The following is an 11,669-nucleotide window of genomic DNA, read 5'->3' as shown; positions in this document are numbered from 1 at the left end:
CACCAAAAAGGAGGTCACAGCATCCCCTGATGGGATGGGACTCAGCTGAAGGGCTGTGCTGGGAGCAGAGGAGAGCTCCTACCCCGGCACGGAGGAGTCACTGCTGCCTGCCTGCAAATGGGTCCCAGGAAGGTGGGCATCCCAGCATTTTGGGGGGGGGCTTCCCATGAGGGGTGATGAGCAGTGGTGTGCACTGTATGGGGCCATGACTGGGATGTGCTGACCCCTCTGGGCAAGGTGGCGAGGGCTGGTTCAGCCTTGTTCTAGTGGCAGGGGCATGGGGAGCTGAGGCCACCTAGCCCAGGGATACGGGTGCCACGGCTGCTGAGCTGTCACCCACCTGCAGCCCCCCCAGGAGGTACCTGAGGGTATCGGGATGCGGGAAAACCTCCAGAGCATCTCCCAGCCCTCCAGCACCCATGGGTCCCTTGCAGAAAGCCTCACCTGCAGCCGCCAGCCACTGCTGCTAGGGTCACGGGATGGGGACACGCTTGTCCCTCGCTCAGCCCCGTCTGACCTCCCCGCTGCATTTCCCACTCGGTCTTTAAAGCCTGCCAGCAAATTCCCATGGAGCCATTTTTAGCTCTCGCCTGCCCCGAGTACCAGCCAAGGGCTCCGAGGAGCCCTTTGTGATCCTGACAGCTCTGGCCCACTTTGTAAATAAAGCGGGTGTCTGTTCTCTGGCTGTGCCGTTACCCTGGCCCTCCGCCAGCCCCTGCCCCAGGCACTGTCGGGCACAAGCCCTGGCTGCGGTGGGTACGTGCCCCGTCCGTCCCCAGGGACCTCTCCCTCCTGCACCCCAACTCTGCAGGCTGTAGGCTCCACCTGCGATCTGCATCGTGAAAACCAGAGAGGGAGAGAAAAATAACAGCAATTTAAAAAAAAAAAAAAAAATATTGATAAAAAACCAACAACCTTGCTTTGGTCAGAGCCTGGCCCAGGGTTATTTGGGATGCAGCATGGCTGTGTGTCCGGCTGTGCGTGCACGGTGTCCGGCTGTGCACAGAGTCCGTGCACCGCCCTGTGGCTACAGCCAGAAACGGGCACCGCTGCTCCGGCCGCAGCCGCAGCCTGGCCTGCAGTCTGGCACAGTGGGGACATTTGCTGGGGGTGCAGAAGGAGCTGTGGCTGCCCGGGCTCCAGATTGCAGCAGCGGGGACGAGCCCTGCAATGGGGGCTTTGCAGCGGACCCATGTCTTCGGTTCCAGGGTGGGGGGTCCGGAGCAGCAGCTCTGCAGCATCGGGGCCCCGGTGCTGCTCCCCCGCACCCCACGGGGCTGCCGTCAGGATTCTTTATCCAAGGGAGCATCTTGCCTCCTCGCCCACCCAGCAAACACCTCTCTCCTCTCTTGCCCTTCGTCAGTGCTTTATTTATTCCCGTCCCCTGTGCTGCTCTGGCTGGGGTTGGGGTCCCTGGGGAAGGGGTGCCGGCTCCCAGGGTGGGATGGGCTGTGCTGCAGAGGGGGCTGGAAGCAGATGTGCCCGACAAAGATGCCGCTCTTCCCCTCTTTTTTTTTTTTTTTTTTAAAAACTGTAAATATAGATAGAGCTTTATTTTGTTAATAAGACAATGAGTAACTTAACCTGTATATTTCACATACTTGTTTACAATTGTCCCCCCCACCCCTTGGCACAATAAAAATGACTTTTTGGAGCAGAGATCTGGGTCTGGACTTTACCGGCTTGGGGCTGGGGAGAGCCGAGGGTTGGAGGGGGAGCTCTCACCCCAGGCAGTCAGAGCATAGATGGGGAGTGCTTGTTTCCCCCCCCTTCTTCCAGCACAGCCCCCTCCTAAGGCTTTTGCTCCCTGCCATGTTCTCACGTGTGCTGTTTCTCAGCTCTTTCTCCTGCCCTGTCCATCCGTGGTGGGTCCCGAGCTGCTCCCCTCTCCTTCCCACGTCTCACCTGTGTTTTCTCAAGGTCTCACCCCACATGGCAGCAGGTTTGGGGTTCAGCCTCCTCTGCCCAGTGCCTGCTGCAGCCAAGTAGTCCAGCCTGCCCTTGCCAGAGCCCAGCAGGGCCTCGGGGTGCTGCTGGGGCACCCGCGATGAAGATGGGGGATCAACTCTACAGAAGGCTGTTTTAAACCACAGGGCATCGCTCTGGGACAAGGACAAGCCCCAGCAGTTGTTGCTGCCGACGGGGAAGAAGCAGCGAGCACTGCATGCAAACACCCTCCCGTGCTGCACAGCTGCTGCTCCCCTGCAGCACCCAAAGCGAGGTTGGGGACATGAAGGGACATCGTCAACCCACCCTGCGAGGGGACACCTCCAGCTGCAGGAGAAGGGCTGGATGCACCCCCAGGCTCCAGGGATGCCGTCCCTGCTCCGGCACAAGTCCTGCACCAGTCCCCACAGATCCGCCATCCCCTATTTTCCAGCTACCAGCAGCTTTTATTTTGCACCAAAACAAACACCAGACGCAACAACAGTCCCACTTCTTGCTGGGGCAGGTTCCTGTGCCCTTGCGGAGGGGACAGCCACCTTGTCCCCATACCACTTTGCTGACCAGCCAAGGTAGGAGCAGAGGGGTCTGATTCCACCTCCCAGCTGATGCACAACCACTGTCACGAGCTGGACAGTGCTCAGCAGGCCAGGATCACCCTCGCAGAGCCTGTGGTGGGGGAGCAGCTGAGTGGTGACAGGGGATGAAGCTGTGTGCGGCTCATGGAGCAGGTCGGCTCCGTTCAACCTCCTGCCAGGGAGTGCCAGGCAAGGACAGAGCCAAGAGGAGAACACAGGGATGGTGCCCACATAAGGGGCATGACCAACCCCCCCGGCCCTGGGGGTGATGGGGAAGGCAGAGCTGGAAGCTCCTTGCTCCGGCAGCACAGGATGCTATGAGGGAAGCCACGATGGGAGCAGGGAGCAAACGGGAATCTAGGAGACCATGGCCGTGGGGAAAAGCAGAGCCAGCTGCGGGCTGAGCACAGCCCAGGGGTTGCAGGCACCCAGCGCCTGCCAGCAAAAGCCTCCTGGTCCCAAGCCCACGTGGCTCATGGCTGTTGCTGCCCCTTGCTACTTTGCACTATCCAAGCCAGAGCGCAGCAGCACCCACCACACGTGGAAAAAAGGTCCCATGCTCAGAGACAGCCCCAAGCCCAGGATCAATATGGACCCAAAGAAGGTGCTGGTTTGGGGGTGAGAGCCCAAGTGGCACCAAACAGGCAGGGCAAGAGGGGACAGAAGGAGCAGTGAAGGCAATGGTCACAGCGTGTGCGTTGGGCAGCTAAAGCAACTGGGCAGCTCTGGGGGCTCCTGAGCAGATGGGGGCAACCTGTTTCCCCCCTCAGGGACAGCACAGAGGGAGCAAACCAGGTGCCAGGCCAAGCAGCAGTAGTGCCAGCAAAGCACGGACCTGCCGGGCACCGGGTCCGAGCTGGGGCTCGGCGTTAAGGCGATGGTAAGGCTTCCTTGGGTAGGCAGGGGCCTCTCCGAGGCCCTGGTCCTCTCTAGCATCTCACGGTCCAGTCTCAGGTATGTCCAGGGTCTCCTTTAATCGGTGGCCGGGTCAGAGCTCCTCTCCTCCCCCTTCCCACCATCAGGACCTGCCCTCGCCCCCGGCTGGGGTGGGGAAGGGGCGAGGGGGATGCGAGGGCTGTGGACGCAGCAAGGACAAAATAGCTCGGAGACTCACAGGCTGGAGATGCTATTTAGAGATCTGCAGGGCTGTGACCACTGGCTTCATCTTGAAGTACTGTTTAAACCTTAGCTTTGCATATCTGCCGAGGAAGGAGAGAGGGACAGACGTAAGATACTTGTTGCCCCAGCCCTGTGTCCCCTGGCCACAGAGGATCCCTCTGGCACAGAGGGACCATTGGGATCCTCTTGCTCCAGTCATTTAACACTGAACTGAGCTGGGAGCAAATGCCCCCCAAGCCCCGGCAGACTCACCTTAAGAAGTTAAAGTCTATGGTAGAGTATTTATCCTGGATTAGGCCCCAGCATGCCCAGAGGAAATGGGATGCCTGCAACAGAAAAAACAAGGATCAGAAACCGGCACGGAGCATCCCTGCCCGCGGGATGAGTCACTCGCGCCTCTCCTGGCCGGGTCCCAGAAGTCCCGCGGCTGTGACGACAGGACGCGGGGTGACAGCCAGCTGGGGCTGGCCCACATATGTATTTTTATACGCTCCGGAGGCTGGTCCCAGCCCGGGCGAGGGATGCCAGCAGCAAGGATGCTGAACAGCCGCACAAAGTGCCTAGGGTACCAGCCTCTGCGTTTGCAGCTGGGATGTCCCTCCTGGCAGCTCCAGCCAGGAAACCAGCCGAAATTTTGCCCTAAGTTTCCAGAAAATGGGCTCTGCCTGCCCATGGCATTTACCAAAGAGGATTTCCTTGTGCTTGGCTTTGCCTGGCCTCTCTGAAGGGACGTCCAAGGCCACAGCTATCAGAGACACGCTGCCCCTTGACACGTGTCGGTGGGCTGGCGGATGGCCAGCCCTATCTTTTGACTTTGCCCAGGGGCTCAGTGTCTCCGAGGTGCAGCCGGGCTCTTTGGGGCAGCCTCTTGCCCCAGGTGCCCCCAAATCCCCAGGCTGGTACCTGCACCCCCATCCTCACCAGCCGAGCTGCAGCACGAAGCCCCGGCTCACTCGAGAGCAGAGGAAAACCCATCCCACGGGCAGCCCTCGAGAGAGGCTGGCTCCTTCCCATCTCCACCACTCACCAAAGAAAATTTGTTCACTTGCACGTAGAGAGCCTCCAGCTCCTCCTCGGACACGGCCACCCCCATGCCTCCTTCGTTCCTCTGGGTGAGCTGCTTGTACGCCTGCAGGTAGGAGCGCAGCCACTGCAGCTGGGTCTCCTTGCTGGGATAGAGGCGGTAATCCACCTCCTTCACGCCTGCAAGGGGATCCAGAGTCAGCGATGCCCGAGGGGCAGAAGGGTGAAAGGAAGGGTTTCTCCAGGGCAAAGTGACATGACCACGGTGCTCTCCCCATGCACGACCGGGTGAGCGAAACCCCTGCAGCTCCAGGTGTGCACAAGCCGGGGATCAACCTGCTGGTTCAAGGCACCCACCCAGCCCTTGCATGGTTAAGAGCCGGGCTCGTGCAGGCATTGCATCCCAGCAGGAACAGCCAGGCTGCTCACCGCCGGCAGCACGCTGCCCAACGCCAGCAGAGACCCTCCCTCGCATATCACTGTAACCCTGGACAGCCCAAGGAGGAGCTAACCCATTTCCCACCCCGGGACTGGGGAAGCAACTGCCCCTTCCATCCCCAGGGATGGGGAGACCCCGAGGCAGCTGCTGGAACTGGGTGGGGATGACCTTCAGTGCCACAGAGAGGAGCCCGACTCACCCGCAAACTCATTAAAGTGGTTTCCAATGTCGAAAGCCTGGTAGTTGTAGCCGGTGTACTCGTAGTCTATGAAGCGAACGTGCTCTGCGGAGGCAAAGGCAGGGGCTGTAAGAGGGGCTGGAGATGGAGCTGCTGGCCCCCCAGGGAGGTGGGCGAGGGACAGACCCCTCTGTCGGGCGTGCGAAGCTGCTGCCACGAACCTTGTGTCCCATCGTAGATGATGTTCTTACAGAGCAGGTCGTTGTGGCAAAGCACGACGGGGGACCCCAGCTGGGAAAGCGTTTCCTTCATCCAGGCCAGCTCGTGTTCAAGCATCTCCAGGCTGGGCACATCCTGCTGGAGGCTGGGGAAGGGGACGGGGTGGAATCAATTCTGCTCATGGGGAACCTCCCTCAGGGGCAGAGGGGCAGCATTGCCCCCCGCTTCCCTCCGTGCATTTTATAAAGGAACTCATCAGTGACAAAAAGTGGGGCTAACGAGGCTGGTTTTGGTGGGGAGGCCAGGTTTGACTTGGACATCCTCCGGTGTGCTGCGTGGTACCCAGGGAGCCCAGCAGACGCCACGGTGCAGCCTCAGCCCTTCCCTTCTCCCCCCTAACACCCGCATCCATCCCCCAAATTCACCCAACCAGCCACCAAGCCCCACAACCCTCACTCCCAAAGCACCTGACAAACCCCCAGGCAACGGGAATTTTTTTGACTCTGCCAGAGCACGTACCCTCTCAGTAACCTCAGAAGTTTCAAGTCCAAGAAGAAAGCCAGTTAATGATTACCTAATTGGCTGCACTGAAGGTGCAGGCTTGGGTAAAGTCTACCTGCAGCAGGGTGAGTGCTGAGAAAAGCCCTGTGTCTTGCCACTGCTGCTCAGGGAACAGGTTAATTATTCGCTTGCGTTTGGGTTCATTCACCTCTACCACCTCTTGGGGCTGCCCGCATCCTTCCCAGACACCCCGGCACTCACCTGGCATGAACCCAGGCTCCCAAAAATGGGATGAACTGGTTTGAAGTGGGAACTGGCTGCTTTAATCTATACTGGGTTTCTAGCATCCCCTCCAACATCAGCTCAACCTTGCTGCTCAGATCCCCACCATAAGAAGGGCTTGAGCTTCAGCTTATTCTAGGGAGGGCTTAAAATGCAGGCTAGATTTGCAAGGATGAGGTGGCGGATTATTACAGCAGGTGGGAGTCTCTGGCTCAGACCAGATCCTGCCTGGGTGCTGTACAGACACAACCCAGAGCTGTCTCTGCTCTAACACCGCTCCCAGACTGGCAGAAGGAAGGTGATGGGTGCAGGGAGATGCCTCCATCCCACCTGCTCTTGGGTGCTTGGCCGTGAGTTTGGTCACGGAGGGATTGTGATCCAGAAGTGGCCACGTGGCCAGATCCAGCCCCGACACCATCCCCAGCTCTGCTCACCAACCCAAGACACCCAAGGAGGATTTACCTGGGAACTGGGGCTCTTCCCCCCGGTCCCATACGGGGAAGACTTAGAGATGGGTGGGCAGCGGATGCCCAAGCCAGAGCCTGGCTCTTTGGGATCCCTCTGCCTTTACCTGGGGTTGGATACCTTTGGGCTGAGTTCCGTCTTCACGAGGGTGAGGTATTTGTGCAGCTTCTGCCAGAGGATGGGCTTGGGGAGGCTCCCGTTGGCGTGGATGGCGTGTACCCGGGCCATCTCCTGGGCCACCAGCCTGGAAGGAAAGGCAGATGCGTGGGTGAGAGGTGGCTGTGCAGCAGCATCCCCAAGAGGAGCGCTCCTCAAAACCAGCCTTGAGACGTCTTTGAGGGACGTTTCCTGAAAGCTATGTTTAAAAACGCGAGGTCAGCACAGCTGAAACTCCCCTCCACTTCAGCTACAAACCTCTGAAGTATTTCAAGACCTTGTCTGGGTCAAAAGCAGCATTCACTTTTTCAGGGCAAGTTCAGATAAAAGCCGTGGCTCTCACAAAATCTCTATTCACCAAAAGCTGATGCTTTAAACACGTGGTGATAAACCCGGCTGCAGTTCGGCTCATTTATCACCCAGCACCACCCAGGTCTGTGCACATCAGTGAGCACCAGTCTGGATCAAAGGGAGTGAGCGGGAGCGCTGGCAACACGGAGCAAACCCCTCATGCCCAGAGAAGCACTGGTTCCCCTGTCCCATGGCTCCTCTCCAGACCCACACAACCAAGGACATGGGGGTCCTGCACACCTGAAGATGTGGGGGTCCCGCACGTGGTCGGGCCCCAGCGCGATGCCCGGCAGGAACTGGTAGCAGAGCCCGTTCTGGAAGGCGCAGTAGAGGTCGGGGGCACAGCCGTGGGCACGCAGCACCTGAAAGTTCCTCAGCTCCGTCTCCCGGTCCACGAAAAGCTCCGTCTTCCTGCCGTAGACACGGACCAGCACCGCGTCCGCCATGCCCTCGTCCGTGTAGCAGGCCACGAGCTTGTTGGTGATGCCATCGGTGAAGAGCTGGAGGGGGAGAAGGGTGGTAGAGCGGATGCCTGTATATCCCTGCCGCGCCAGCTGGGGGTGGGGGAAACCCCCTTCCCACCAGCATACTCCAGGGAGAAAGCAACGTGGCAAAGGCAATAACAGGCAACGGGCAAAAGAAAGCATGAAGCAGCAGTGCCCACGGCAGCCAGGAAAGCTCCCGCAGCAGATGGCATGAGTTTGCAAGGCCTCGAGTCTCGCACTCGTACTGGGGCTCTGCACAGGGCCACAGGCACGAGGCTTCAGCTGCACAAAGCCGGCGGTTTGGGTGGAAATCCTGCCATTTTTCACCTGGAAGCTCAGGAACAGCTCAGGCCAGATGTGCCGCCAGCACGCTTGGCATTCGAGCGGCCCCGGGAATCGCTCCCAAACAATCAGCATAAATCTTTTGGCACAAAATGAAAAAAAAATAAAACAACCCACAAACACCCGGCAAACAACATGGAGCAAACACCACCACCCCGTCTCCTCCCCCTGACCCTCCCCACGGGGCCGGGTCGCTGATAGGCAGGGATGTCTCTGCTGGGGACGTCTCGTGTCATTGCTCTGATGGCTTCTCACAGATGGAAAGAGAGGTTTGTTCTCCCGTCGCCCCGGCTTGGCCGCCTGCCCGTGCACATGCAGGGGCTGCCGCTGCCGCCTGCGCCGGGCTCCTCTCCCAATCCTGCAGTGATTTCAGTCGCCTCCGGTGCACAGAGGGGTTTGGGTCTCCATCGCTCCTCGGGAAACCCCTGCCCCATTGTCCCCCACGCAGGCAGGATGCTCAGCCCCACGCGGCTCCTGCTCGGCACCGAGGCCGAGCGTGCCGGGGTCCCGCTGCTCCCCACGAGAGCGATTTCCTTATCCCCTTTGGGTTCGGGGAGCCGGAGCAGATGTGATGCTGACGGAGCGGGAGGGGGGGGGCGAGGGCACGTGCTACGGCAGCAGCGGTGCTCGGGGGTGGGACAGCTAATTTTAGACATCCCACTCAGCAACTCACGCTCCTGTATAGGGTGCCTATATATAGGGCTCCCCATGCAGCCTCCCAAGGGAAACTCAAAGCACTGGAATGAGACACCCGAAGTTAGACGGCGCTAACACCCCTCGTTACACAGCTGGCTGGTGTTGGATTCGGGGTGAGCACGGCAAGCAGCGAGCCAGCCACCACATCCCTGGTGGGCTGCTGCCGCTCGGCTGCAGCTGGGCCAGGCTGAACCTTCTCAAGCAAGCGAGCTGCTTTTCCCAGGGCAGATAAACTGCGTTTCCACCACGGTGCCACCCTCATTTCTCTCCTCTCCTTGTACTGCCAGGCCCAGAGGCCAGAAATTCAGCAAGCAAAAAGCGTCACGGCCCATCCCTGCGGAAGACGGTGCACCCTGGGGCCAGTGCCCTCCATCAGCCACACGCACATCAGCCGCACGTCAAGATGCTCAGCGCTGCCTCGCCTGCAAAGTCCTCCTCGCGCTGCTTTGTTTTGCTGCTCGACAGCCTGATCAGCCCTTTCCAGCAGGTTTAAAGGGATTACTGAGCCTTATCCCCCCTGAATTCCAGGCCACTAACTTTGGAGACTCACACGTGGTTCATCAGCAACCTGCACACACGCACGCAGGGGCTTGCCTGCTTTGGAGGCAGCAGCTCCTCCAGCTCCTGAGGAACAAGCATGGTTGCTTGGCAGATGCCCAGTGCTACTCCTTGTAGATCCAAAGTGCAGTCAGCTATCAGCAGGGCCACAGCACTGCTACCAGCCCAAATCCTTCCCTGCTGCGGTTGTGTGACAGCAGGGAGGCGGGGGGAAAGCGAGTGTGACTCCACATCAGGAGCCTTGCAGCAATTAAATACAAAGCAAGACCCAAGCCCTGTGCAAAGGTGCTGAAGCGAAGCAGCTCCATCCGACACGCCGGTGCTGTTCCTGCCGCGAGACCCCTCGGCACCCCCGAAGCACCGCCGTGTCGGCTGCCTCCTCGTGCAGGCACCCCCCCAGCACCCCTCCCCAGCCCGACAGGCAGCCGGCAGCCCAGGGCAGGACTGCAATAGGGCACCTTGTTGCCAAAGTTGGGCTAAAAAAGTCCAGCCATGCCAAAAGTCCTCGCAGGGGTTTGGCTCCACGTCGCTGCTGCTCTTCTAATTGCCGGATGAGGGATGGAGGAGTGCGTGCTTCCCTGACAGCGTGGCTGGCTGACTCACCGATACCGCCTGTGCCTTCTCGGTACGGAGATGCTTCTGCCCAGGGATAGAGCTGAACGGATGAGGAGTGGGAGTCCTGGAAAGCAGGCACGACCTGGAGCACAGGGGGCTGAAGACCCCAGCAAGAAGAGGGCATGTGGAGGAGGCCAAGCACCCAGACTCTTCCTTCCCGTCTTCCACACCCTGCCCCAAGCACCGGGAGATTTTTCCGCGTCACCGGCACAGCCTGGTACGGCCCCTGCAAGCAGCTGAGCACTGACACCGTGCAACGAGGTGGTGTGAACCGGGAACCGCTCCAGTGCGCGGAGGAAAGCGAACAGGAACGCTAATAGGAACCAGCTGAGGACCAGTGCACTGCTCCAATCCCCTCCCGAACAGCTCTTGCAATAGCAGCTAAGGGAAATGCAACTGGAGGTTTCCCCCCCACAACTCCCAAGGTTTTTTTTTTCTGCTTTTTTTTTTTTTTTTAATTAAAACCACACGCACGCACGCACAAGCTGCTGTTCAACACTGACCCCCTCTGATGCCTGAAGAGAGCCTGGATACCAGAGACCCGGGGTCCTTCTCAAACAACCATTGCCACCGAGGTCTGTGCTCGGTGCTGCACAGAGCCCGAGACATTTCCTGCCCCTACAACTATGTGCTCTGAGGAACTCAAACTCCCAGCTTCCTGCCTATTGCCATCTGCCCTTTCATATGTATGTTCCTGCAGCTTCTTGTATTTAATTACACTTGGCTATTAATACATTTTTAATGACACTCCAGGCACACGGGAAGTGTGTGCCTTCAGAGGACATGCATACACACTTGTATACGTTTAAAGTGCACCCAGCTCTGCCACCTCCACACCCCTGTGCCCATTGCCAGGAGCCCACTGAGGGCACAGACACCACCAGCCTCGCTTTTCCACCCGAGACCTGGCACCCTCACTCTCCCACCCGCTGCAGCAAAGCCCTACCAGCTCCAGACAGCCAAGCCCCATCCCGTGCAAAAGGAACCCAGCACTGAGTCCCAGCTCCCATCCGAACCTGCGCTCAAGCCCATGCAACCTGGCAAAGGTGCAAGCCAACAAGTAACCCAAGCGAGACTTGTTCCCAGGAGCAGCTACTCCTGCGGGCAGGGGTCTGGCAGCACTGGGTGCAGGCAGGGGTCTGGCAGCACCTGCAGGATAGACTCGATGGGGAACCAGCAGTGCAAGGTGCCACCCCCGGCATCCCCTCAGTCTTCACCCACCTTGGTGGCTTCAAGGGACCCTGGGGCCACACCTGCCTTCACAGTCACCGCTCGGGTGACTGCCCGAGGGGTCCCCAAAGTGTCACACCTTTGCGCATCCGACGGGCCCCAGTTACGTTCTGAGAGTGGAGAACCGGGGATGGGGGGACAGGACGTCGTACCCTCCTTGGCAGGTCCTATAGCCCCCCAGAGCGGGTCCTACGGTCACCCTCACGTGGACCTCATAGCCCCCCAAGAGCGAGCTCTATACCACCCCAGGGCAGGCCCTATAAGCACCCCGGGGCCAGCCCCACAGCCCCCCTCTCGGGAGGACCCTATAGCCCCCCGTGCTGGGCTCCGCACCCCCTTCGGAAGATCCCCGCGGGGGGGCCGCGCGGGCTCTCCCCCCCCCCCCACCCCGGTGGGTCGTACCTTGGTTTTCACCCTCGCCGGTTCCCAGCCGGGTCTCAGCTCCCGCATGAGCCGCAGCGCTCCGGGCAGCACGTCCCCCTCATCCA

General features: G+C 59.7%; 2 protein-coding genes across 2 annotated transcripts in view; one reads left to right on the top strand and one right to left on the bottom strand.

The window, feature by feature from the left end:
* The window catches only part of SOX13 (SRY (sex determining region Y)-box 13), a 9,004-nt gene extending 5,665 nt beyond the window's left edge, over positions 1 to 3,339 (top strand). Inside the window, exon 12 of the mRNA XM_010579996.1 lies at positions 3,293 to 3,339. Coding sequence (XP_010578298.1) covers positions 3,293 to 3,339 — 47 coding nt within the window. The remainder of the gene's footprint in view (positions 1 to 3,292) is intronic.
* A 196-nt stretch (positions 3,340 to 3,535) lies between these two features.
* The window catches only part of ETNK2 (ethanolamine kinase 2), a 10,499-nt gene continuing 2,365 nt past the window's right edge, over positions 3,536 to 11,669 (bottom strand). The window contains exons 2-8 of the mRNA XM_010579984.1: positions 11,584 to 11,661; positions 7,496 to 7,755; positions 5,503 to 5,645; positions 5,303 to 5,386; positions 4,669 to 4,844; positions 3,894 to 3,967; positions 3,536 to 3,721 (exon numbers count right to left, since the gene is read on the bottom strand). Of these exons, the coding sequence (XP_010578286.1) occupies positions 3,649 to 3,721; positions 3,894 to 3,967; positions 4,669 to 4,844; positions 5,303 to 5,386; positions 5,503 to 5,645; positions 7,496 to 7,755; positions 11,584 to 11,661 (888 nt within the window). The 3' untranslated portion in view covers positions 3,536 to 3,648. The remainder of the gene's footprint in view (positions 3,722 to 3,893; positions 3,968 to 4,668; positions 4,845 to 5,302; positions 5,387 to 5,502; positions 5,646 to 7,495; positions 7,756 to 11,583; positions 11,662 to 11,669) is intronic.

Source organism: Haliaeetus leucocephalus, unplaced genomic scaffold (genome assembly GCF_000737465.1).
Source record: "Haliaeetus leucocephalus isolate CR32 unplaced genomic scaffold, Haliaeetus_leucocephalus-4.0 Scaffold68, whole genome shotgun sequence".
Classification (NCBI taxonomy): domain Eukaryota; kingdom Metazoa; phylum Chordata; class Aves; order Accipitriformes; family Accipitridae; genus Haliaeetus; species Haliaeetus leucocephalus.
Note: the sequence above shows the minus strand (reverse complement) of the source record. Positions and strands in the feature narration are given on the sequence as shown.